The following is a 27,813-nucleotide window of genomic DNA, read 5'->3' on the forward strand; positions in this document are numbered from 1 at the left end:
GTGTCTGTTATCTGTATTATTCAGCTAGCCTGCTTTTAGAGACATATATTAACAACACAAGTGGGTTAAAAAAACAATAAACAGTAAAATCTGACTGAGAAATGTTTAAAGCCCTTTTAACTTGTGTGTTAAACAGATTACTGTGCAGTTGAGAATACTTTTTGGTTTGGACCAAATTCTTCACAGGATGATAACAAAAACAGCCTTTGGACCTTGATTTAAGATCTTTTGTCAATTTAGGTTGAGAATAAATGTTCATGCTTATACTTACTACTTACTAGGTTTATATACTAGATTTTTGAAGCTAGATTTGAAGCTTCCGCATGACACAGTCCTCCTCAGTGGAGCGAAAGCTATGAGAGAAGCTAGTTAGTGGACCTTGAGATGAAGCTTTTTTGTCAGATAACCTTATTTGACTTTATCTCAGGGTGTGGAGACATCCCATCTAGAGCTGGTGGAGGCCATATGGAACTACATGCCCCAGGTTCACATACTGGGAAAATTCCGCAACCGTAATGGGGCTTTTCCCATTCCTGCTGAGAACAAACTGACCATCCCCATAACTGCAAAAATCCAAACCCTGCATCTAGTGGGTGAGTTGGACATCACAACAAACTGACAGTTAATGCTACTGCCTCCACATTACAGTGTATGAGCATGGGTTTGTGAAGAACAAACTGGCCTGAAGAATGTTCTTGTTAGTTTAAATGCCATGGGGCCTATACTGTTTCACCTTAAGTTTTAAAAATACCATAGCTGTATTGATATATCTCATATAGTGTTTGTTTGTTGTAGGTGTGAATGTCCCAGAGATCCCTTGTGTATCCATGCTGCGCCACCTTTACCTGAAGTGGGTCCGTCTTACCAAACCACAGCCATTTAAGGACTTTCTGTGTGTGAGCCTGAGAACCTTTGTCATGCGGAACTGTGCAGGGCCAACCAACTCCCTCAAATATGTTCCCCTGGTTACTGGTTTAGCATCAGCCCGGAACCTGGAGCAGCTGGAGCTTGTGAGAGTTCCCTTCCTGGGAGGGCTGATCCAACATGTGGTAGAGGATAGCTGGAGATCAGGTGAGGAGAGCATGTGTTTATATAAAGCCCTACGTGTTGCTTTTACCAGACATACATCACTGCTAGGATCAAATCATTGTTTTTTGGGGTCATTTGTTGACAATAAAAAGGCCTTGTACTTAATGGTCAGCTCATTATTCATTATCATTCTTCAGCAGAAATCTGGCTGCTAACCACAGTATTCTTTATTCCCTGACATGATAAAGGAAGTTACAGGTCCTGTTCACATGGAAGTTTAATCAGATTACTGCTCAAGTATAAGCCTTCAGTGACCGTTTTGACAGCACCTGTCACCAAAAATTATTGGCGGGACGTTGAAGTCATTCATACATACAGATACAAAATAGTCGGCTGTCTCTGGCCTGTCATGAATCTGTAGTTTTGTATGTTTGTTGTGTTGAGCACGTAAATCACATACTCTGCTCTGACTGGGCAGTTGTTTTCTGACCTAGCCACCACACTAATGAACAACAATATCAGTGATTTGTTTCCTCATGTCATTCTCTCAGTCTCGACAGCTCATTAAAGGTATACTATGTAGGAATTGTCGGTTATCATAACATTCAAGGTTGGCCCCTCCTCCCCAGCCCAATTAGCCGGAGAGAGAGAGAGAGCAGTGGTCAAGCGAGCTAGAGAAGGAATGTAGAGGCTGAATGGCGCCTGTGAGAATGAAGCTGTGAATAACAGTAATAAAACATTATTAACAGCAGAGAAGGAAGATGGAGAAGCAGGGGAAACACGGAATTAAATGAAAACACAGTGATGTCACCCACCCACTGCCCAAAGGTTGCAGAAGAATCCCAAACACAGCAAAATACAAGAAAATAATAACTTACCGGCAGTGGGTCATAAATGATGATTGCGAGGGATAACTTTTGTATGAGTCTATACATTGTTTTTAAGGAAAATCCTTAGGGCTGACTATCATTTAAGAAATTACGATACCAGTACCGATATCAGTATCCTCAAAGTGATACCGATACCAATATAGTACTTCATTTGGTACCTTTTTTTTCTACTTCATTCGATACCCATCATGTGAATGGAAGCATTCAGTTGCGTAAAATACCACCACTCCTCCCCATCCAAATGATTTTTACATGAATACATTTTGAAAGTGTCCAAATAACTAAGAATGTACAATGAAGTATTATCACCACAGACTATATGGGTTGTAGCTGCTGCAGGAATGGGCCAATCACATGTTGCATTAAATCAAAGAACGCTTGTGGTGATTAGCTGTAAGCAAAACCATACAAATAGTCATTTTTTTTCTAGATCTGGGTACAAAAAGAAAAAATGCAGGTATTGTTTGAATGGAGAAGTTTCGATACTACTTGGTACTGGGTTATTTCATTTTCTTAAAGGTATCAAGTACAGATACCTAGTCCTAAAATCCTGTATAGTATACCTATAAATACATGTCAAATACAATACATTGTTTACCTTTAAAGGACCAGTGTGTAGGATTTAGTGTGTAGAAACATGGCGGACTCTGAGGAAGGGGACCTGCTCCCTATGTAGATATAAAGGGCTCATTCTAAGGTAACGAAAACACAATGATTCTAATTACTAATTAAAACATACTTCTGAATGTTACATTCCATTTCTGCCAAGTTCGTTCTGCAAGACACCACTAAGTTCTACACACTTCACCTTTAATCAAAACGAACATGTTATTTAAGTTATTTCACATAGTGGAGTGGAGTAGTGAACAACTATGTGCTTCAGTTTCCACATGAATCAAAATCATCATGAGTGCAGTTGACTCTTGCTGGTTGTCACTTGCACTGTCAGAGGACATTTGCATGAAGTTGCACCTTTTTCAACTTTCCCCTTTAGTGAAGCTGGGCACTTTTTAATTCTCTCTAGCTCAGTGGGGGGCACTGGGCTATAAAGTCAGGTCACTTTCACAATGAAAAGCAGCCCAGCTTTTCAGTCCGTATATATACAGTGCTGCTTGAAAGTTTGTGAGTCCTTTAGAATTTTCTGTATTTCTGCATAAATATGTCCTAGTCCTAAAACTAGATAAAGTGAACCCAATTAAACAAATGAGACAAAAAAACGCTTTTCATTTATTTATTGAGGAAAATTATCCAATCTTACATATTTGTGTGAGGCAAAAGTATGTGAACCCCTGCTTTCAGTAACTGGTGTGACCCCCTTTTGCAGCAATAACTTCAACCAAACGTTTCCAGTAACTGTTTGTCAGCCCTGCACATCAGCTTGGAGGAATTTTAGCTCATTCCTCCTTACAGAGCAGTCTCAACTCAGGGATGTTGTGGGCTTCTTTGCATGAACTGCGTGCTTCAGGTCCTTCCACAGCATTTCTATAGGACTAAGGTCAGGACTTTGACTTGGCCATTCCAAAACATTATCTTTCTTCTGCTCTAACCATTCTTTGGTGGAATGACTTATGTCTTTAGTGTTATTTTCTTACTGCATGACCCACTTTCTGCTGAGCTTCAGTTCACAGATGGATACCTCGACATTTTCCTGTAGGATGTGCTGGTACAACTCAGAACTCATAGCTCCTTCAATGATTGCAAGCTGTCCTGGTCCAGAGGCAGCAAAGCAGGCCCAAACCATGATACTACCACCACCATGTTTCACAGATGGGTTAAGGTTCTTATGCTGGAATGCAGTGTTTGCTCATCGCCAAACATAACGCTTCATTAATTAAAGCCAAAGAGTTTGATTTTGGTCTCATCCAACGTTTCAATCGCCTTCTGGCTTATCCATGTGATCATGAGCAAACTGTAGATGGCAGCAATGTTCTTTTTGGATAGAAGTGGCTTTCTCCTTGCCACTCTGCTATGTGCACCATTTATGTTCAATGTTCTCTTGATGGTGGACTCATGAACATTGACTGTAGCCAGTACAAGAGAGGTCTTTAGTTCCTAGACGTTGCCCTGGGGTCCCTTGTGGCCTCCCAAAGTATTACATGCCTGCTCTTGGTGTGATCACTGTTGTTTGACCACTCCTGGTGAGAGTAGCAATGGTGTTGGACGTCTTCAATTTGTAAACGATCTGCCTGGCAATCGACTGGTGGAGTCCAAACCCTTTAGAAATGGTTTTGTAACACTTTCCAGCTTAGTGAGCATCAACAACTCTTCTTCTAAGTCCCCAGAAATATCCTTTGTTTGAGTCATGACACACTTCCACAAACCTGTGTTGTGAAGCTCAGACTTTGATAGTGAAGACCCAGATTTCTCTTCTTTAAATAAGGTAGGACCTCCCAGACTCACACTTGATTGTCCTCCTATTGATTGAAACACCCGACTCTAATTTCCCCTTCAAATGAATTGATAATCCTAGAGGTTCACATACTTTTGCCACGCACAAATATGTAAAATTAGATCATTTTCCTTAATTAATAAATGAACAAGTGTAAGGTTTTTGTCTCATTTGTTTAACTGATGTCTCTTTATCAAGTTTTAGGACTTGAATGGGAATCTGATCATGTTTAAGGTCATATTTTTGCAGAAATAGAACAAATTCTAAAGGGTTCACTGTATATATATTTTTTTTCAGCAGTAATGTTTATTTCAATTTGAAGACACAAATTTTGCATTATATTCGCTGATATTTTTTGGCTGATTATAGATTGACCAAATTGGGTCATTATTCAAGTTTCATTCACAAACCATTATGGCACAGTTTTCATTTAAAAGATGAAGCATAACTATGTCCTTCATGCAGTATTTCAATGCTGGATTGAGAGAGGGCCAGAACACCGAATAACAAGTTATGGCCTGAACCCTAGTGAAGCTGCACTACACAGGAGTTGATTCAGTTCCCTATGGTGTATAGATACGACATGTAGAATTTAAACAGCATGTTGATAAGTTTTTTTACTTTAGTATACTTGTGTACACTCTGTCAGTTCGAACATCATGTTTGGTGTCATTTTTCCCTCATCATGTATTCATGTAAGAGAGGAACCAATCTTTTGAGGATGGGCAGCGCAAGTTCTTCAAGGTCAAAAAGTTAGTCTGGAGGCCTGAAGTGGGATCAATGGTTGCTAAAGTGCATGTAAACACTGCATGGGATATTCTAAATTGCTTCAATCAGTTTCATATTTGGAACTAACAGTTTAGGTCCTTGTATGTGGGTTAGGACTTGATCAAATCGCTATTTGTCAAGTCTGTCTTAAAACAGACAAATTAGTCAGGTGCCATTATGAACATTGAAAGACGTTTTGCTTGCCCTAATCATTCCTCCTGTTTATACTGATCATCTGAAGATTCTTCACTATGAACTGTCAATGAAAACATTGCATCAAAAGTAGCAACAGTATTCTAAGTTTATCTGAAGCTTATATGAGGCTTCAGCAGTTTGAAGCCCCTTTTACACAGCCTGTTCAAGGTGGGAATGCTTTACTTTTATTCCGCCTCACTGGTCTTAATAAAGGTATGGACACAGAGTGGGGGGACAGAGTTGCACTGCCAATAAGCCGGCTACGGAGGTAGTCACAGAGCTGGATCAACATCTGTGTAAAAGTGACAGCTGGCACAGCGGGACAGGGAGCTGATGCTGGTGTGTTACACGTCACACCTCTGAATCCAGAACACCGGCATCATGCTATGTAGCACACACGGGGGTGGCTTTATGACAGATCTTCTTTACAGATACAGTATAATGTGGGATCTCTGTATAAAAGAGCCTTGAGTGAAATGGATATCGTTCTAAGTTAAAGTCTTTTTAGGACAAAATTCGGTGTGAATAAGAAGTTGGGCGGCTGCATTCTGGACCAGTCGCAATCTGTTGATGGAGCTTGCACTGATGCCATAGAGGAGTGAGTTGCAATAGTCAAGACATGAGGAAATGCAGGCGTGGGTCAGTGTTTCAGCAGCAGGGTGTGTAAGAGAGGGCCTGATCTTTGCAATATTGCAAAGGTGGAAGAGAGAGGATTTGATAATTGGATGTGGGGCTCAAGGGAAAGGATGGGGTCAAGGGTCACACAAAGGTTACAGGCCTGAGAGGATGGGGAGACAGTGGTGCCATCAATGATGAGTGTGAATATGTTGGTTCTGCTGAGGGTGGACTTGGACCTGATGGGGATGAGTTCAGTTTTGTCACCGTTGAGCTTGAGAAAATTTTGTTGCATCCAGACTTTTATTGTCAGGAATTAATGTGGGAGAGGGATTGGTTGTGGGGGTATTTGGTGCTGTGGTATATCTGAGTGTCATCAGCATAGCACTGGAAATCCAAATCGAAGTGGTGGAGAATCTGACCGAGAGGGAGGATGTAAATGATGAAGAGTAGTGGGCCGAGTACGGAACCTTGGGGAACGCTGTGTGTTACTGTGGATATGACAGAGGAGTGCATGTGAAGAGAAATTAAGTGTGATATGTTGGAGAGGTATGTTTTTGTGTGTGTTGCTTCTCTGTAATGCTGCTTATGTGTCTCTCCAGGTGGATTTCGTAACCTTCACACCATTGTGTTTGGAGCCTGTAAGAACGCTTTGGAGGTGGACTTGGGCTACCTTGTCATCACTGCTGCTCGCAGGTCCTTAGCCAATCATCAACTCCTCAATTTAGCTGAGAGGAAAACACTTGTTGATATACAGCTTATGTTCTTGAAGTAAAATGCAGTCTTGCAGTCAGCAGTATGTAACAAAGTAAATGAACATCCAAAGTAAGAAGTTCAGACTAGTGATATATATAGTGCAGTATATGACATTGTGAAGGCCAATACCCAGTTTTACACTGAAGTTCCTCATAGGCAGTATGTTTTGTCAGTATTGCAAATATTTGTGAGCAGTATATTAGTAGACAAATACCATATCAGAATAATTACCACAGCATTATCTTGCTATCCATATATTTTAACATTTACTTAATGTACATTGTGGAGTTTTCTTGTAAACAAAAAATTTCTAAATTTGTAAAACAATATTGTTTTAATGGTTTAGTAGGGATGGACATAAATGCATACATTTAAATTGACGATTTCTGTGTGTTTAACAGGCTTCATGAGCTGCGTATCCAGCCTTCACTGACTAAAGATGGAGTCTTTTCAGCTCTCAAGATGGCTGAACTAGAGTTTCCTCAGTTTGAGACACTTCATCTGGGATATGTGGATGAGTTCCTGCTGCAATGTTAGTTAATACTCTCAGATACCACCAGGCGTGTCATCTCTCCAGAGGAGAGATGACAGAAATAAGTGGCTTCTTCTGTACTTCATTGTCTTGCCATCATTTTATTTTGGTTGATTTTTGTTTTGGTTTTTTGTTTGTTTGTTTTTTTATTGAGTAATGATTTTTTTGGAATTTTGCACACAGAGGTGATGCAGACAAGAAACTGTAAGGGAGAGAGCGGGATACCAAAGGTCCCCAATTGAATCTTAGTATATGGTGTTTCGTCTTAACCACCATACCACTAGGACGCTCCTGTGAGCATTCATTCTAACTGGCATTACTCATAAGGCAGTCTTGTCTCTCCAAGGTCACAGTTTGTTGTGAATATTGTGGCCCAAATGACTGAATTTGCATTGGCAGGAAGGAAGTAGGAAGTAATTGTACCAAAATGTGTGACCATTTTGGTGTAAATTATTGATAACTGATTCAGTTTACAGGTTTGTGAAAAAGTGCAACGTCTTGTGTGTGTTTAAATGCAGGTAAGATGAGTCATTCGGAACTGGTGAAATACGGTCTGGCTGATGTCATTGAGAACCCAGGCATCATCACGGATATTGGCATAAAGGTGGTGAACGAGGTGTTCACTAATATTAAATACCTGCTCATCTACAACTGTCCTCACCTGCATAACCCTCATCACTGGATCACAGGTAAAACATACTCCTGACTCACTCTCCACACGAGTTCTCGCCACTACTTGCCTAACTTCAGTCACACATGGCCCGAAAAATGAATGCTCATATATTTGTTGTGTGCTCAGTTTCTGTAATAAAAAACTGTACCGGATACCAAGTGGGACCTTCATTAATCTGCTGTCTTCCATCCTTCTCGTTGAGTCATTGAAAAGTGAAGTGCTGTCATACTCTGTCTAGCTCTTATGTTCTACCCGTTTGGGTCTTCAGATCAGTCCAGATGGAGCCGTCTTGTTGATCTCACTCTGGTTCGCTGTCATGCTATCAAACTGGAATCCTTCTCCCAGTTCATAGAGTTACTGCCCAGTCTGGAGTTTATCTGTCTGGACCAGATGTTTAGAGAACCACCCAAGGTATACAGTATGTTTATAAACACACACATACACACACCTTTCACATGCATTCATGTATATCTTACACATACCTATAGCCTTTTATAGAATATATGCCTCAAGCATTTGTTCTGAATCCCACTTATACTCAACATCCTTCATCCTTTAACTATACTATATATGATTAGCTGTTTTACTATAAAGCTTTCTATAGCAGTACCACACTGTTATGTTCACTCTTCATTATTATTGTTATTATTATTGTGTAAGAAATGCAAAAAGAATAATTTTGACCCTAGGCCAGTAATTTAAGATTGGCATCTCTTGGCACCTTGTGCCTCGTTTCCAGATGACCATGCTGGTAGGTTTATATCTTAAGTAGTAACATCTCCTGCAAGTCCTGTAGGTGTTTTGTATGGTTTAGTCTGGTTTCTGTTCATGTACTTGAAGACTAGGTTTTCTTGAGATGTTGTGTACATCACTTTGGCCCTGTGGTGGCCTTTGAAAGGAGAGTCATGGGCATGTTTGGACATTACCCACCACTGGTCTGAATCACTGGAGCAGGAGGGGTAAATGCATCTGATCCAGGTATTAATGAAGCCTTAAAGAGGTTTGAGTGCCTGTCCCACCCACCTCACCTCCCTCTTCCCTCTGCAGTGTGTCAGCTACCATGGCAACTGTTGAGTGTGAACCCTGGAGAAATATGGCTGATGGAGAGAACATAGTGGTGCCCAAGTGCAGCAAACACACCAAACATATTGTTGTTTATTGTTTATACACAAAGATGTCTACATACTGTGTAACTGTGATGTCGTCTCAGCAGGTCTGGGTTTGTGTTGGTTGAGCTGTAGTTGGCTGCAGTGTGGAGCCATCAGCGGATTTTAGTTAGTGCACAGCACGGAGCAGACATGTGCCGGATGAGTCTTTGTGGATGCTGCAGTGACAAATCACTGCTGAGGCAGAGTCAAGCTGTGAAAGAGGCTTCTTGTCAGCTTTACTCCTAGCTTGGCCATACTGCTGTCTGCAAGCAGGCCAAGATCCAGTTTAAGCATTGCTGTCTTCTTCAAAGTGACATTTCAGTTTGAGTTGAGGATTCAGGCTTTTGCTGGCTTCTTGTAATCTTAATGGAGTGCCAAATAAACTTTCCTGACTACACTCAGATCTTTATTCAACAGCGGCACAAACTTCAAAAATGAAATACTGTACATGGGAACATCAGATCAAATAGTTAAAATCGATCAGATCGTTACAAATCAAATAAAAACAAACTGGACGTGTTTTAAAAGATTGAAATACGCGTATACTTGGTCGAAAACAAAAAGAAAAGAGATGTCTTAATAGAAGGATTGTGTCTTGGTTCATGAGTTTTTGAAGGCCAGCTCTTAAAAAATCCCTTTGTGGTTGTTTTTATGAGTTTAGACAAGACAGGCAGAGTTTCTGTGTGTTTTAAATGTTTTCGCGTTCGCGAGTTCTAATAAATATGGATTTTCTTTGTTTTGGGACTTTGTAGGTGTGGCTGATACTTTGGCTTTAGAGTGGCAAATTTCTTTTTTTACGGTGGGGAATTCAATTTTGAGTTTAAAATGCAAAATTCACACTTCAGAATCACTAATGTCTGAATACTTCATGTCACATTGTAAACAGTATATTTTAAAACCATAAAAAAAAACAATTTAGCATTATACGTTTATTTCATAGTAAGTCAATCCTTCCTATCAACATACCAAACATTAACATTCATATTAACAGTTCTTGTGATGTTTAGACATTCAACTTTCATTGATTCAATCTTTTCAAACCAAAAAAGTTTAAATCAACAATTATGTGGTTAGATTTAAAAACTTTCAGAAACATTATTTCAATTAAAGCTGCAAGTAGCGATGAACAGGCCCTCACACTTCTCGCACATCAGAGGGAGGGCAGCTGTGTTATCACTATTTGAGGTCTGTTGCCAAGGCTCTTAATTGTCAGGATTATCAGACATTGTGTGCATGGGTAAAATATTATTTCCTGTGTGCAGTATGTGGCACTAGAGATGACTTATCAGAAATTGTGTATATATTTGATGAACTGCGGGCGTGGCCGAAATTATTGGTACTCTAACATTTTGAAGGTCTTTAGTTGTCACCTACCAAATTTGAAGTTGTTCGGGTTAAATCTCTAGGAGGAGTTTGTTAAATGCCTGTCAATGGTTTCATTTCATGAAAAAAATGCAAAGTAGACTCAAAATGGCTTACTTCCTGTTGGATTTAGAGTATGGCTCCAAGAGGCTTTTTTTAAAATTGGGAGACAGTACATCTGCCTACCAAATTTCATATATCTACATCAAATTTAAAGGTGGGGGCTTTGACTTTGAAATTTTCTAGGGGGCGCCCTTGAGCCATTTGTCCACACCCAAACCCAAGACCCATATCAGTGTGTGCCACTTCTGATGCATGTGCAAAGTTTCATGAGTTTTCAAGCACCCCTAGCACCTCAAAAATGCCAAAAGTAATAAGGTGGCGCTATAGAGCCAACAAGCCACACCCTAAACCATATCACCATACTAACTGAAATTTTTAGTAGTTTGAACATAGTTGCAAAGTTTTGCGAGTTTTCGCGCACCTAAAGGCCTCAAACATGTTCGTAAAATAAAAATTGACGTACGAAATCTAAAATGGCTGACTTTCTGTTGGGCAAAAAAATAAGTATTATGTCAAGAATGATGAGCGCATGAACCCACTGAATTTCACCAACAAAGAAACTTTGTTCCAAAATGGTCCTGCGTTTGGGGGCGCTAAGGAGCCGGCTGGCCATGCCTGAGCCCAATCACTACAGAAGTTTGCAATTTTCACCAGTTCTGAGGTGTGTGCCAGTTTTCGTGAGTTTTGAAACATCCCAAGACCCTTAAAAATGCAATGGTGTGGGGTAATAATAATAATCGATAATAATAATTGTTGGGTCACCAGCTGACCACATGTTTCAAGACTCTAAGAAACAAAGGGAGTCCTCAAGAAACTTTCCCCAGTCCTTGATTGTTCACACCCAAGTGTGAACCCCACCCATGGACCCAAGTTAACAAAACTAGAGATTCCCCTCTTCCTTTTTCTCTGTCCCCACATGGCTGCTGCTGGAGCAGCTCTGCTGCTCAGCTCTCTGCTCTCTACTGTGGCCTGCTCACAGCAGACACACACAGAACTCTTTTCTTTATAGCAGAAGACGTGAGAGCCTACATAAGACTCAGTAACTAAGTTATTTAGATCCAGCAGCTACCACACAAGTCTGCTGGTGGATTGAACAATCACAGGAGCCACGAAGCAGAGTTAGCTTGCTGCTAACTCTATAAGGACTGCACAAAGGAGTGACCTGGGCCCTCTGACCTGCTCAACTGGAGCACCGATACCCAACCATGGAGCCAAACTCTTCTCAGCCTGACTCATTCATGGATTCACAAAGCATCTCTCTCCCTCCTTGGAATCGGTAACAACTAGGCATAGCCTAGTAACTTATAGTGTAGAATAGCACGGCTAAGCAAGAATGTTAAACTCAATCAATGTACTGTACATGTATTGATTTTGCTAAAGTTATTCATTGAACTATTGTTGTGATGTCCTTGTTGTGATGGTCAGATTATTGTATAGTCACACTGCTAAGTTAATGTTGGAATGCTTAACACAAGTTACATCCAGTAACTAGGCCTTGCATGCAACTAACCTCTTCCTAACCTGGCACCTTTAGCCTACACCAGTTGACCTTGAACAGAGAACCGCACAGTTAGGAGGTTTAAAACCTAGCTTTGCAAACTTTGGTTCAGGCAGCACATGTGGTCCAATACATCACATGGGGTACGTCTCAAGTCTCTTATTTTATGTCTCCTTGCTCCTCGCCTGAACTGCGAGTTGTTCTTGATGCGCCATTTTGGATATGGATTGGATATCATTTATTGATTGGACGCTGCAGCTGATATGACTGATCTAATACATCACTGCAGTTTAATACCGAAGCGGAGACAGATTACAGATTAAATTTAAGTGTATCACTCCCAAGTTTTATGCTTTACTTGTTTTCTGATTCATTATATAGTTAAAAATCTGTTAATTGTTTAGTCTGATCAACAAAAGAACCATAAACAACTTTCCTCGTTTATTAGAAAGATTTTTCTTTTCATGATCTGTTATTTCCTCCATTAAACTGTTTCTTGCTGACAGACAGACTCTTCATGACTTTAATTTTATCCATAATAACACATTTATATTTTACGTCATGGATTGTCATTTCCATTCAGTGACATGTGAGGCTGAAAATTCTTGAGCGTCGGGTTTGATATGAGTTATATAATTTACATTTTCCCTGAAACATTTAGCCAAATTCATATTTTCCAGTGTTCAGAAGACACCATGATCATATTCTGGGTTATTGAATAATGAATTCACTATCAGGATTATCAAAAAATACAGATGCAAATAATCAATAAATAGTATGAATGCATTCTGCGAATAGAAATGGTTCCTGTGCCTCTGAGCAGGACATAGGACACAATATAAATGCAGAATGCAGGTTTTTATTTAGGTGTTTGTTAAACAGGTAACAGGCTTCAGAGAGAAAACAGCTGCTCTAGTGGTGATAACTGTGAACCTTTATAAGTGTCAGCACAGTGCACATGTGTGCAGACACAAACTCCATCAGGAGTCTCTACAGCTCTTAAAGCTGACTGACTGTCATCAGAAACGGACGTCGCTTCACATGACGCTTCGGAGGAGAGGACATCTCATGTCTCTTAAAACATATTTCCTTGATTCCTCTCTGCTTGCTTGGTTTCCTTGCGTCTCTCCTTGCATCCACAGTGGGAGGGACTAAGGGGGAAATATTGGATTGGATATACATGTTGTCTCTTTAATGTAGCACAAGAATGAGTTTTGCCAACCTCTGCTCTGCAAAGAACTCCAAAATCCTTCAACTTTAGCTAGCTATTATTATGATAATTTTGGTTACAGGTATTACGTTAATTATTAATCAGAGTTCCAAATTGATAGCTTAGTAGTAGATAGTAAGTAGTAGACTAGTAAGTAGACTGAATTGGCTATCTTTTTTCCTGACTCCAGGGTGGTGCCCTGTTATTATTAATTCTTATTAATAATGTCTATTGATTTTAATAATCAGTGATTGTCTTTGATAATTATTATTTATTGCTGACAGCCAAACTTTTAGCCAAGGCCCAACATAATGTAGTAATAATAATAATAATAATCATCATCTTTACAAAAACAATAGGGGCACCTTGGCGCTTTTCATGCTGGGGCCCTAATAATTCTTTCAGATACAATAGGGCCTCCGTACTGTTTGGTACTCAGGCCCTAATAATTCCTTCAAATGCAATAGGACCTTCGCACCATTTCGTGGTGCTTGGGCACTAACAGTTCCTTCAGTTATAATAGGGCCTTCACACCATTCGGTGCTTGGGCCCTAACAATAATTCCTTCAAGTACGATAGGGTCTTCGCACCATTTGGAGCTCGGGCCCTAATACTTCCTTCAGATACAATAGGGCATTAGAACCATTTGGTGGTGCTCGGGCACTAACAATTCCTTCAATTAGAATAGGGCCTTCACACCATTTGGTCCTTTGGCCCTAATAATACTTCCTTCAAATACAATAGGGCCTTTGCACCACTCGGTGCTCGGGCCCTATTAATCTCTTCAAAAGCAATAGGTTCCTCACAGCATGAAAAGTGCCCCTGGCACTTTCATGCTCAGGCCCTAAGAACAATAATAATAATAATAATAATATCTACAAAACTATAGGTTACTCACACTGTCGGTACCAGGGACCATTGGGCTTTGGCACTTCAGTGCTTGGGCCACAATAATAATAATAATAATAATAATAATAAACGGCACAAACACAGATGGGTTCTAGCCCTTTGGGGTTTGAACCCTGATAATGCAATAAACAAAGTAGTGCAAACATTACATGTAAAATGTGCAGTAAATAATTAAATTATGTAACAGTGGAGGATGAATGTAATGTACAAAGTTAAGTCCAGTTTGATGAAATATATGAAAGTGACTTGTGCCGGGATTAAACAAGGCATGGGAAATGTAAAGTCCAGTTTGATAACAGCACAGTTCAGCTACTTAGTAGGGCAACAGCTTCTGTCTGCTGTGGAGGTTTTTATGGATCTCAGTGTTTTTCCTGAGGGAAGAAGTTCAAAGAGTCTGTGTTCAGGGTGGGATGGATCAGAGATAATCTTTCTTGCACGCTGCCTGGTCCCGGAGGAGTGCAGCTGATCAATAGGGGGGAGTTTGCAGCCGATCATCTTCTCAGCTGAGCAAATGATGTGCTGTAACCTTTGAATGTCCTTTTTTGCTGCACTGTACCAAACAGTGATGGATGATGTAAGGATGGACCCAACAATGGCAGTGTAGAACTGGATCAACACTGTCTGCGGCAGGTTGAACTTATTCAGCTGCCTCAGGAAGAACATTCTCTGTTGGGCCCTCCTGGTTATGCAGCTTATGTTGATGTCCCATTTAAGATCCTTGGAGATGGTGTTGCCAAGGAACTTAAATGACTTAACAGCTGCGACTGTGGTGCTGTTGATGGTGAATGGAGGGAGCGATGGGGAGGCTCTCCTGAAGTCTATAGTTAACTCTACTGTCTTGAGGGTGTTTAGCTCCAGGCTGTTATGGCTGCACCAGGATGTTAGTCGCGCCTCTTGTGTGCAGGCCCAGGTTGACTGTGTCATCCACAGACCTGTTAGTCTGGTATGCGAACTGCATGGGTCCATCAGGGGGTCAGTGATTGATCTAAGGTGGGGCAAGAGGAGTCTTTCAAAAACCTTCATGGCCACAGGGGTCAGAGGGCCTGGCCTGTAGTCATTGAGCTCTGTAATCCTCTGCTTTTTGGGGACCAGGACTATGGTGGAGGATTTGAAGCAGGCAGGCACTGTGCAGAATTGCTGTGACTAGTTGAAGATGTTAGTGTATAAAGAGAATGGTGACATGTTATATGGTCTAACTGCTCCAGCTGCTTTCCGGGGCTTGACTGAATTAATATAATTAATAGAGGAGACACAGAATTTTATAATAATCTGATCTACTTAATCAAGTTGTGTGTGCGCTGCTGCATATTATCCTGCAAATCTGTTTGTGTTTATGTGTGTGTCAGGGCTGTGCCAGGGTGGGCCTGAGTGCGGGCACTGGTATTGGTGTGTCCTCAGCACTGGTCAGCAACCAGAACTCCAACAATGACAACGACAACAACCACCACCACAACAATGAGGCCAACTTGCCTCCTCCTCCTCCACCTGTTAATAACATCAACAACAACAATCAAAGACCGCAGCAGCAGCAGCAGCAGCAGCAGCAGCAGCAGCAGCAGCAGCAGCAGCAGCAGCAGCAGCAGCAGCAGCAGCACAACAACACAATGGCAAGTGCCACCTGCATTCATAATCAGTGGAGCAACAGCAGTCAAAACGCAGAAGCTCATTGTCATCATAGATTATGATTTCTGAAGTATTTAGAACACTTCTCTTTTTCACATTTTCATTTGTTATGGACTTCAATAGAGACATAGCAAGGGCAGACAGTATTTCAGCTTTTATGAAAAGAACCACATCTAAACCCTGTCCAGGATTACTAGTGCTCTGTACAAAGAAAGTGTGTAAAATGGGAAGTGAGTTGGACTCATGAACAATGTATTATAGTATGTTAGTATTAACGTGTTTCTGTTGTGAAACCTAAAAGCCAAATGCCATTACCAAAAATCTGAAAGCTGTTTGTTAAGCAAATTGCTTTGAGATCTGTCAACAATTTCTGAGAGATCCTGTTAACAGACAAATAAATGGGACCTCCATGGTCTATGTAAAAGTAGTTAGTAAGAGTTTTGTTTTTGTTCATAGCACCAGTGGAGGTAAATGGGATGGAGGATGAGGAAGAAGAGGAGGAGGAGGTGATCTTGGAGGAAGAGAACATTGAGGCTGAGCCTCGTATACATCTGAAAGAAGGAAGAGGGGAGGTGAGGGTGGAGAAAGCTGACGTGGCTCCAGGGCCCAGTCGTCCTGCTGAAACATCACAACATCCTGATGAGGAGCAAGCAGGTTTGGAGCTGCTCTTTTTTTGATAATTAGCAGAGGGTAGGAGCAGTTGTGCTCCTACCCTCTCAATCCATATTTTATAAATCAGCTTCTTTTATTAATTTTTGATGTCTGTTGATATGTCCTTCCCACCTTCAGGTCCCAGTGGTTTAGTCCAGCAGTGCAGACCAGCTTATGCCACTGTTCCCAAGCCCCCACTGGTCATCTCAGACTCAGACAGTGAAGAGGAGGAAGGCCTTGTTGCAAGGCTAATGCCAGCTTCCTGTTCGCAGCAGCCAGCTTCCTGTACAGAAGGTGTCAGTATAACACAGAGCAAACACAGCTGTCAGAGCGATGTGTTTGATGAGCTTACCATCGCATATCATATTGGCTTGTGTACACACACTCACAAACACACGCAGCTGAAAACACAAAAAAATGGTTGAAAACACACCTAAATTTAAAGATCTTTGAAAGAACAGGAGCTTTACTTGTTTTTTTAACATTTGACAAAATCAAAGTCAAATTTATTTTGTGAGGTTGTTTCTGGGCAAGTAATAGATGTCAAGCAAATAGTATCCTCACCAGTGTAATATACATGTGTTACATGTTTCCAGGTAAAGGAAAGACCCCTCTGCGGCGGAGCAACAATGTGGCTGTATCAGTGGCGTTCTCGGCTGATCAGACGAAGGCTCAGGTGTCAGAGAGCAGCTGTGAGAAGAGCTGTCAGGTGACCAGTGAACAGATCAAGGCAGACATGAAGGCTGCTGTTGAGAACAGCAGGAGGACTAGCAGTAAAGGAATTATAACTGAGGCTGGGGAGACCAATGCAAGGCCAGGGCCTGACAGTGGGACAGTACGAGGCACTGGGATTGCTGGGGCTGCACCAAGGACCGCAGTGAGGCCAGTGACTGGATGTGCGGGCAGGGTTGGACCTGGAGTGGCCACATCCAGACAAGTGGGTGGATGTGAGAGAGTGATGACGGGGGCCACCCACAGAACAACCACAACCAATGACAGAGCTACAGGAACTGGCAGGACTAATGATTGCACAGAGGGCCCCTCTGGACTACAAACTGGGGACAGTTGTACAAAGGAGGCTGGGTTTAGACAGAGCTCTGGTCCTGTTGGTGTGAACAGTCTGGATCCCAGAGGTGCTGCTGTAAGCCATGCTTCCAGGAGACAGGGAGAGAGACAGCCTGCCCCTGCTGGATATGCCTCTGCTGCTTTTTCAGGTTCTCAGCAGGGTCAGACAAGAGGCGAGGAGTTTGTTCCCAGACGACCTATGACACGATCTTGCACCCGTATGTCCTCTGTGTCCCTGGTACCTGAGACAGGTAACACTGAAGTTATTTGTGTCAACTAACCATCTCTTAAGAGTAGTGCAACTAAAGCTGTGCTTTTGTTCATTTCCTAAGGCTTGGGCCTGTGGTTTCATAGTTGCACACATTGAGCTCAGTGAAGGGATAGCTTTGATGGATACTTGTGTGCAGTCAGTAATAATGTGGCTCACCATGTTATTTCACAAGAGTAGGCAGGGGAACATTCTGGAGGTGAATGCACAGATGTGACACCACTTACACCTACTCACACCCTGTTTGAGTCAATAGAGACATACAGACAGGTGAGAAGTTAAAGGAAAAAACAGTAAAGGCCTGAATGCTTGACCCCCACAGTGAGGGGCTCCTGTGGCTCTGTTATGCTTTGGAGGGTATTTTGCTGGCATGGTTTGGGTCCACTTATGCCCTTAGAGGGAAAGTTCACTGCAAATCAATACAAAGTTGTTCTGAGTGATCCCCTTTATCCTATGATGAAACATTTCTATCCTGATGGGAGTAGTCTCCTCCATGATGACAATGCCCCAATTCATAGGGCACGGGGGGTCACTGAATGGTTTGATAAGTATGAAAATGATGTGAATCATATGCTATGCCAGCAAAATGCCCCTTACAGTAGAACAGAGCCACCAGATCCCCTCACTCTAGGGGTCAAGCATTCAGACCTGTACCAGTTTTTCCTTTAATTTGTCACCTGTCTGTATGGATTAGGCTGCAAGCTATTTTTTATCATACATTCATCCTTTAATTGTTCTTCTTTTTTTGCTTTGCAAGTATTTTTATTGAAAGAGAATTAAACGTGTAAAAAGCAATTCCTCAAAGACCCCCCCCCCCTTCTCTTTTTCCCCCTCTAAAGTAATCTCCTTCCTACTCAGTACACTTTGAGACAAAACATATAACTGACACATATTTGTATCTAACCCACTTCTCACATTTTGGACAAACATGAACAAGAAATGGGGACAAGACCAAAAAAATAAAACAAATATTAAAGCAGTGACATCTTGTAATCGCTCTGTAGTATATCCAAGAGCTACTGTTCTGAGAGTCTACAAATAGACTACAGAAATAAAACTTATTATAATTACACAAGTGGCTATAAGCAATTGCCAATAATCACATAAGCACATTTTAATGAAAAAAGGGTACAAAAGTATATTTTAATTGGTATAAGTATATTTTAATTATTCATGAATCATTATGTCTCTTTTCTTAAATAAGATAAATGTATGAATGTGATGAAATAAAAGTAAGGGAAATAAGGGGATAAACCAAGATAATCAAACATCTTAACTACAACAACTAAATGGAGTTGTCCTCCAAAGACTTACACACACATACAAATGTTTTTTTAAATCAGTCCTATGTGGTTTACATGATATCAGTGTAGCATTAGTGTTGCTTGTTGGCAATGTAACATATATAGCATGTGGAGTGGACATACTGCTAAGCCAGCTTGGGATGTATGCAGTGGACACTGTATATGACATAAATTTCCTGACACTGGTCGCTCTTATAGTTCTTTGGAACTGCAGAAACTCCAATATTAAAAGATTTACACATACAAGAGTCAAGAAAACTTCTCTGGTAATATATTTACAATATTTACACACCATGAACAACGAGAAAAAAGATAAAATGTGATGAATAGTCAAATAGTGGATAATGGCAAGGACCTTATTTGGCTTGTTTAGTCAAGACACCGTGTGTTCAGATACAACAGGAAATGTATTTTAGAAGCAGCGCGACAACATACAAAGTCAATGCAAAGATGTGAGTTGGCCCAGGGCAGAGTGAACGAATACGCGTAGCGCAATTTGAAAATCTTTCAACTTTGTGTGTATCGTGGGGCAGACATGAAGGCTGCTGTTGAGAACAGCAGGAGGACTAGCAGTAAAGGAATTATAACTGAGGCTGGGGAGACCAATGCAAGGCCAGGGCCTGACAGTGGGACAGTACGAGGCACTGGGATTGCTGGGGCTGCACCAAGGACCGCAGTGAGGCCAGTGACTGGATGTGTGGGCAGGGTTGGACCTGGAGTGGCCACATCCAGACAAGTGGGTGGATGTGAGAGAGTGATGACGGGGGCCACCCACAGCTTTATGAATGTACAGAGAGGAGAGGGGGAAAAGGAGAGAGACTGGAGGGAAATGATAACTCACCAGAGACTCCAGTTCTGTCAGAGGCTTAACTGAACACAAACACACAGGCACTATCCCACAGACAGTTCGTCTGTTGATAGCTAGCTTACAGCTAATGGCCAGTTATGTATTTTGCCTGTTTGTGGTGAAAAAACACATGGTCCAGCGGTCAAACTCAAGCAAGTACAGCAGAATGTGCAGCCAGATGTAGCTGGTGGATGTAACTTTATTTATTTATTAATTTTATATTTTTTGGGCATCTTATGCCTTTATTGGACAGAGACAGTTGAGATATGACAGGAAACAAGGGGAGAGAGTGACAGGGAATGACATGCAACAAAGGTCTGCTGCCTGAACTGATCTACAGACGTTGTGATTTTGTGGCATGTGTCTTAACCAGACACCGCATGACTTTGAGATAGCATTAGTGATCCCACACCGGTCAGACAGTGATGTTGAGGTTGGTCGCAAGGATTAAAGTCCAACTTACACAGAGACTCTGAGAGAGACTCTGGGTCTCTGCTGTTGTCGATGGTTCAGTGTCGAGTGGCCCGGTTCATTTGGCTAGATTAACATAGGGCTAAGGTCTCAGGTTTGAGAAGTTAAAGAAGGTCTTTGCTGTTTCACTCCTCCATCTCCAGTTCTTCAGTTTAGTTCAGGAGAAAAAGCCATGTAGGCTGACATGGAGGGAGCATAAGAAACGTGCTAAGAAGATTAAAGAAGCATAAGAGTAAGAGTCAAAGAGTAAGAGAAAGTGTCTAAACCAGTTATGGGGTGGCTGTGGCTCAGGAGGTAGAGTGGGTCGTCCACAAATCAGAGGAATGCCCGTTCGATTCCCGGCTCCTCCAGTCCACCTGTCGAGGTGTCGTTGGGCAAGATACTGAACCCCAAATTGCCTCCGATGGCTATGCCTTCAGTATTTGAGTATTTGATTGTGTGTGTGAATGATTAGATCCTACTGATTTCACCTAGCATGGCAGCCCCTGCCATCAGCGTATGTGTGTGTGTGAATGGGTGAATGTGGCTTGTAGTGTAAAAAGTGCTTTGAGTGGTTGGAACACTAGAGTGGTGCTATGTAAGTGCAGTCCATTTATAGTATATTTTTGGGTTAAAGGGATGTCGGCCAGGGGAGTTGACCCTCATCTTAGCACGAACCCTAAGGTTATACCTCTATGAACAGATGTTCCTATACTCAAATTTGGTCATATCTTGTAAATCATACCAGATATAAATTTGAGACTAATTTTCCCAAAACTATCATTATTTATGCTATTAAATGACATCAAACATGACATGTGTACCACAGTAAAAATACAGGTTATCCTGACATAAATTATAACACTAAACCATAATGATATGAACATGCAGAAAACATCCAAATACATGAAAGTCTACTATTCATATCAGAAATAGGTTTTCTGAAATCTCAGACAGAGTTTTTGCAGATTTTGGAGGGAAATAGTCTTGGAGGCTGCGATACTTGATTTCATGGCAGCTACGTGGAACCAAAGAATGCTGTGGAGAACAGCTCTTAATGGAAAAGGGATCATCCAAAAAGAGGGTTGTGTGTGTTATCAGATGCTCTCTTTCACACAACATCCTGTGGGTCACTCTCAATGTATGAAGAGTGGCAGAGGTTAGAGAGTTGGTTTGGGGGAGCGGGGAGAAACAGGCCATATGCACTACATCAGTTGTTTTAATGGATCATTTCAACACAAAAAACTGACAGCCACTCACCTGCTATATAAAAATTCCAGACAGGTGTTTTTTCCATTGTTGATCAGAATTACACCTTTTAACAGACAATGGAAGTGATAATAGTGTACAGAAAGAGATATTGATCAGTAATGGTGTGTTGGCAGTGCTCTGTTATACTACTATAACTTAGACAACTAAGTTGTGTACTACTGTGTGCTAATGTGTATTATTAATTAGGGCTGAGCAATAATTGAAAAGTAACCGAAACTGATACCAGTTGATATGTTCAATAAATTATTATATTGTAATACAAAGTCATGAAAGAGTTATTCAATCTATTTATAATATGACTTATTTTGACTGCTGCAAGATATGTTAAACAGAGCCATATTTTACCCTGAATTTCACATTTCCAAAGTAAATGACATTTAATCGTGATCTTGGTTCCAAGTGATATCACCCAGTTCTAATATTAATACTATAACAATACCACTGTGTACATACCAACACAGTTTCTGAGCGCAAATGATTTGAATATCTCTCAGAATTATATATTTTATTCATTGTTCTTGTTTATTTTCTTTATCATATAAAAACTTTTTGTATAAATACAGTATACACAGATAAAAAAATTATCTTTATTTTCTTCCTTATAATAAAAAACTATTAACAATTCATTTAAAAACAACTTAACAGTATTTTTGAATGCAAAACTGATGACTAAATGTGATTTCAGTTGAACTTTAAATGTGAACACACTGAGTGTTTCTCACAGTATTTTTGTATTGTTTAAGTTTATATTGCTACTAAGCAGTGGTGCGCACAACTCCAGATCTTGAGATTGTATTGGATGCACGGTTGTGATAAAGACAAAACAAACAAAACAAAACAACGGAACTCACTAATCCATCTTCTTGTGTTTTTTTTAATCTGTCCACAATAAAGAACACAAGATGGATTAGTGAGTGCTGTTGTTTTGTTTTGTTTGTTTAAGGTTATATTGTTGCCATTTATGTTGTGTAGATCTCTCAAGAGCCAGGCCTCGAATAGCAGTGAGGAGGAAACGTATGGCTGACAAATCAACCAGTACATCAGACCCGGTCACCGAGGATGACCATGTACAGGTACAGACACGCACACACACATACACACACACAACCCGATTTGTGCTGTTTGAAAGTTTGTGAACCCTTTAGATTTTGCTCTATGATCAGATTTCCATTCAAGTCCTAAAACTAGATAAAGAGACATCAGTTAAAAAATGAGACAAAAACTTTACACTTCTTGATTTATTTATTGAGGAAAATGATCCAATGTTACATATTTGTGTGTGGCAAAAGTATGTGAACTCCTAAGATAATCAGTTTGAAGGGGAAATTAGAGTTAGGTGTTTCAATCAATGGGATCACAATCAAGTGTGAGTCTGGGAGGCCCTACCTTATTTAAAGAAGAGAAATCTGGGTCTTCACTGTCAAACTCTTAGCTTCACATCACAGGTTTGTGGAAGTGTGTCATGGCTCCAACAAAGGAGATTTCTGAGGACCTTAGAAGAAGAGTTGTTGATGCTCACCAAGCTGGAAAGGGTTAGAAGACCATTTCTGAAGAGTTTGGACTCCACCAGTCGGCAGTCAGGCAGATCATATACAAATTGAAGACATCCAACACCATTGTTGCCCTCCTCAGGAGTGGTCAAACAACAAAAATCACACCAAGAGCAGGCGTGTAATAGTCCAGGAGGCCACAACGGACCCCAGGGTAACGTCTAGGAAACTAAAGGTCTCTCTTGCAGTGGCTACAGTCGATGTTAATGAGTCCATAATCAGGAGAACATTGAACATCAATGGTGTGCATGGCAGAGTTGCAAGGAAAAAAGCCACTTCTCTCCAAACAGAACATTGCTGCTGTCTACGGTTCACTCAAGACCACATGGATAAGCCAGAAAGTGATTAGAACAATGTTCTGTGGATGGATGAGACCAAAATTAAACTTTTTGGCTTGAATGAGAAGCATTCTGTTTGGCGATGAGCAAACACTGCATTCCAGCATAAGAACCTTATCCTATCTGTGAAACAAGGTGGTGGTAGTATCATGGTTTGGGCTGCTTTGCTGCCTCTGAATCAGGGCAGCTTGCAATCATTGATGGAGCTATGAGTTCTGAGTTGTACCAGCAAATTCTACAGGAAAATGTCAAGGTATCTGTCTGTGAACTGAAGCTCAACAGAAAGTGGGGCATGCAGTAAGACAATGACACTAAATGACAAGTTGTTCTACTAAAGAATGGTTAAAGCAGTAGAAAGATAAGTTTTGGAATGGCTGAGTCCTGTCCTGACCTTAATCCTAAAGAAATGCTGTGGAAGGACCTGAAGCATGTAGTTCATGCAAAGAAGCCCACAACATCCCTGAGTTGAGACTGTTCTGTAAGGACGAATGGGCTAAAATTCCTCCAAGCTAATGTGCAGGGCTGATAAACAGTTACCAGAAACGTTTGGTTGAAGTTATTGCTGCAAAAGGGGGTCACACCAGTTACTGAAAGCAAGGTTTCACATACTTTTGCCTCCCACAAATATGTAAGATTGGATAATTTTCCTCAATAAATAAATGAAAAAGATGGGGAAAAAAAGATTTTTTTTGTCTCATTTGTTTAATTGGGTTCACTTTGTCTAGTTTTAGGATACCTGATCACTTTTTAGGTCATATTTATGCAGAAATACAGATAATTCTAAAGGGTTCACAAACTTTCAAGCAGCACTGTATTTGTTTTGACATTTCAGTCTTTTTCTATTAGTCACTGTTTAAAACAGTTTGATCAATTCACTGTCATTCAATGCTCTAGTGAGTGAGTACTCCATATATGTTACAAAATGATTTTGAAAGTAAATTATTATTGAGGTTGTCCTCCCCTGGGGGGAGCCATAGTGTTGCAGATGGGGCTCAGAGGGAGAGACTTGAGGTAAGAGGGACAGGCACAAGCTGATGACCAACAGTTAGACGCTGGTGCCTTCTACAGCAGGAAAAAAAACATGAAGTGTGAAGAACAAACTTATGTTCCTCTGTACTTCTGTGCATTTATTCACAGTAGAAAAATACATAAAGAACCAAACTGTTTTCATAACCAAAAAATAAACAGTGAAAGTGTTTTTCCCTAATGCTTGTCTAATGAACAAAATTAGATGTCTGACTCCTGTTACTACAATAGGCTAGGATGCACATGCGAGGGGCTGTAGTATACTATATGTTTTGAGATACTGAGATGATTTTCCTTGTGCAGGTATTATCTCTGAAGAGTAAGAACCTGGTGGGCATCACTCTGACCAACTGTGGAATCACTGACCTAGTCCTCAGAGACTGCCCCAAGATGATGTTCATTCATGGTAAAAGACAGACAAAGAGACTGATATTTGATTATTCATATAGATGTTTCTCTGATTTTTGCATTACTTTTTAGGGATGCATGATATTGGATTTTTTGCTGGTATGCCAATATTTTCCAACTCATTTTGGCCGATAGCTAATACCAATATATGCACCTATATTTTTCCCACATGACTGAGGAGACTATTACACATGCAATCATAGATTGTGCTATGATCAAGAAAGACTTGATGAATGAAGAACTTAGGAAGACTGGACTTTTCAAACAGAGTGGTTCATCCTGTCAGTCGAGATTTTTCTTATCTGTGCAGCCGAACACAGCAGCTCCCTTGTGGACTGTTTCCACAGACTGTTACACCACGGGCCCGGTGCTTCCTCCGCAGGCTCCACTTCACTCAGCTGCCCGACAGACCCGCTGCTTCTTCCCACTTTGACCTGAATAATAAACTGGGGCTCGGTGCTCCAGTTGGATCCACACAGAGAACTGGGGCTAGCTGAGTGAAGTGGAGCCTGTGGAGGAAGCAACGGGACCATCAGGGTGAAACGGTCTGCAGAGGTAAGCACAGCCAGGCGGTGGATAAGAAGGCAACAAATCGGTCTGTCATAGCAGCAGAAATGTTCATTTCGGACCAATGCCGATGTTTCATTTTAAAGCCTTTATCGGCTGATACCAATGATGTGCCGATGTTATTGTGCATCCCTATTACTTTTATTCTTTTTCTAATTTAATTGGGAAATCTTTTTGTCAATGACAATGATACAGAACAACAACAACATTACTAGGCACACATATACATGTATGTATGTATGTGTGTAACATTTCATACAATTCTGATACACACTATGTTATGTTCATTCTATTGCGCGGGGGCCTTCATGGGGGCCTAGTGACCACTTGTGATCGGATCTCACTTCCCTGCTCTATATGCAAATAAACAGTGCATTGTGTGCCCTTTAACAAAATCAAATGCCCGTCCTATTGATTTGCTGTAGCTGCGTCTGAATATATATATCAAAAATAGTTATATGCAGCGATCTCCCCGATCTCCCCCCAACTGTGCACATTTAGGCACACGGCACAGCAGCCTAACTTCATTGATTATTTAAATCTCTGACAAACCAACAGGATCGGTCAGGATCTAATGCTAATTAATGTTCTTTGTTATTCTAATAGGTAAGCTGTTACACACACACAGTCCACGTTCATACTGTTAAGAATAAAGCAGCCGTCCTCCTAATAAATCCTGAGCTCTATTATATTGAGCAGCACAGCAAGACTAAAAACTGTCATTATCATTGACAGGACAGAGGAAAATAACCAGCAACGTTTAGCTTCTGAAATATTTTTTAGACAGACAAGTAAAAAACAAGTTATTTTCTTATTTTAATTTTTTTTGTTTGTATGCTATTACTTTTCTCATCTCCAACATATTCCAGTGATTTTATATATTTTTTTAAAATATTAAAATTTATAATGGAAAGTGTATGGGAGCAATGTTTGAAAGCTCATATCTCAAAAATTAAACGTTCTTAAGTGTTCAAACTTGATGGACTGGTGACCCATGTGGAAATCCTTAACATATTATAAAATGGGACCAATAGCACCACCATGTGGTCAATTAATATGTGTTTTACGTTTGGGCTTATAACTCATGAACCATGAGGCCTATCCAAACCATTTTTGCACAGTGCAGTCCTTAAATGATACCAAGTAGACTGATATAAGCCCATTTGCGCCCACCTTTAAATGTGATGTAGATAAATGAAATTTGTTAGGCACATGTATCATGTCCCAATGCACAAAAACGCCTTTTGGAACCATACCCTATTTATAACAGGAAGTCAATTTACTTCTCAATTTTTGTACAGTTTTTGCCATTTGCAGGCATTGTATTTTAACAAGCTCCTAGAGATTTAATCTGACCAGCTCCAAATTTGATCAGTGTCATCTAAAGCTCTTTGTGATGAAAAGTTAGCAAAATCTTGAGTTTCCATTCAACACTGTTACCATGGCGATGTAGTGAACTTGGGTGTTTTGCCATGAAATGCAAAGTTGTAACTTGAATGTTCATTGTCCAACCTGCAACAAATTTCTCATGCTTTATAAAAGTCCCTGCCTGAACACATCTATATGTCAATATTGAGTCATAGTCATAGCACCACCTACTGACAACAGGAAGTGAGCCTTACATGACAAACATCATCCGGCCTTTACCACAGATCCACAATTCAAACCAGGAATAGTGACAGTAGTTTAGTAACAGGTATTATTTACAATATATAATGTTAATGTTAACTCCAGAGATGAGGCTTATGTTTTACCACGAGCTGGCTGCAATGACATGACTTTGCAACATGGCTCTTAGACATGGTAAGGTCAGATGATGTTGTGTTTATGTTGTGTGCGCGTTTGTCTGCTATCTTCTGTAGTTGTCCACTATTTTCACGCAAGACAAAAGTAATGAGCAATGAGCCCATTTAAATTTCAGTAATTGTAATTGCATTATCTAATTTGGAAAAATAAGTAGGTACACTACTAGATACTGCCCAAGGTAGTGGAATTAGAGTTATTCCCAACACTGCTGACAACAGGAAATCAGCCTTATGTGACAAACATCATCCGATTTACATGAAATTTACATGGTGTGGTCTACACATGATATACAGCAACATGACCTATATTTAATGGGTGTTCTGTAGCACCACATAGTGGACACAGGAAGTGACATTTAACTCCTTTGTGCAATGTCCGATATTCATGAAAATGTGTATCCATATCAGTTGCCCTCTGGTAAATATATTGCTGCATTAATATTTCACTCATGTAGTATTGCCTACAGGCAACAGGAGGTGCAGCTTAAACGACACATAGTTCATCAAATGTATACACAATTTCCAACGTTTCATCTCCAGCGCCACATACTGCACACAGGAAATAATATTTTACCCATTCACACAGTATCTAATAATCCTGA

The 27,813-nt window shown here is 40.6% G+C and overlaps 1 protein-coding gene across 4 annotated transcripts in view; it reads left to right on the forward strand.

Annotated features, from left to right (window-relative positions):
• fbxo38 (F-box protein 38) overlaps positions 1–27,813 on the forward strand; it is an 82,028-nt gene that overhangs the window by 16,495 nt on the left and 37,720 nt on the right. For all 4 annotated transcript variants that reach the window (XM_067598446.1, XM_067598447.1, XM_067598445.1 and 1 more), the window contains exons 5-16: positions 428–593; positions 796–1,071; positions 6,489–6,582; positions 7,044–7,174; positions 7,693–7,863; positions 8,116–8,258; positions 15,384–15,648; positions 16,123–16,314; positions 16,450–16,605; positions 16,908–17,627; positions 22,490–22,590; positions 24,735–24,837. In XM_067598446.1, coding sequence (XP_067454547.1) covers positions 428–593; positions 796–1,071; positions 6,489–6,582; positions 7,044–7,174; positions 7,693–7,863; positions 8,116–8,258; positions 15,384–15,648; positions 16,123–16,314; positions 16,450–16,605; positions 16,908–17,627; positions 22,490–22,590; positions 24,735–24,837 — 2,518 coding nt within the window. The remainder of the gene's footprint in view (positions 1–427; positions 594–795; positions 1,072–6,488; positions 6,583–7,043; positions 7,175–7,692; positions 7,864–8,115; positions 8,259–15,383; positions 15,649–16,122; positions 16,315–16,449; positions 16,606–16,907; positions 17,628–22,489; positions 22,591–24,734; positions 24,838–27,813) is intronic.

Source organism: Thunnus thynnus, chromosome 9 (genome assembly GCF_963924715.1).
Source record: "Thunnus thynnus chromosome 9, fThuThy2.1, whole genome shotgun sequence".
In the NCBI taxonomy this organism is placed as follows: Eukaryota; Metazoa; Chordata; class Actinopteri; order Scombriformes; family Scombridae; genus Thunnus; species Thunnus thynnus.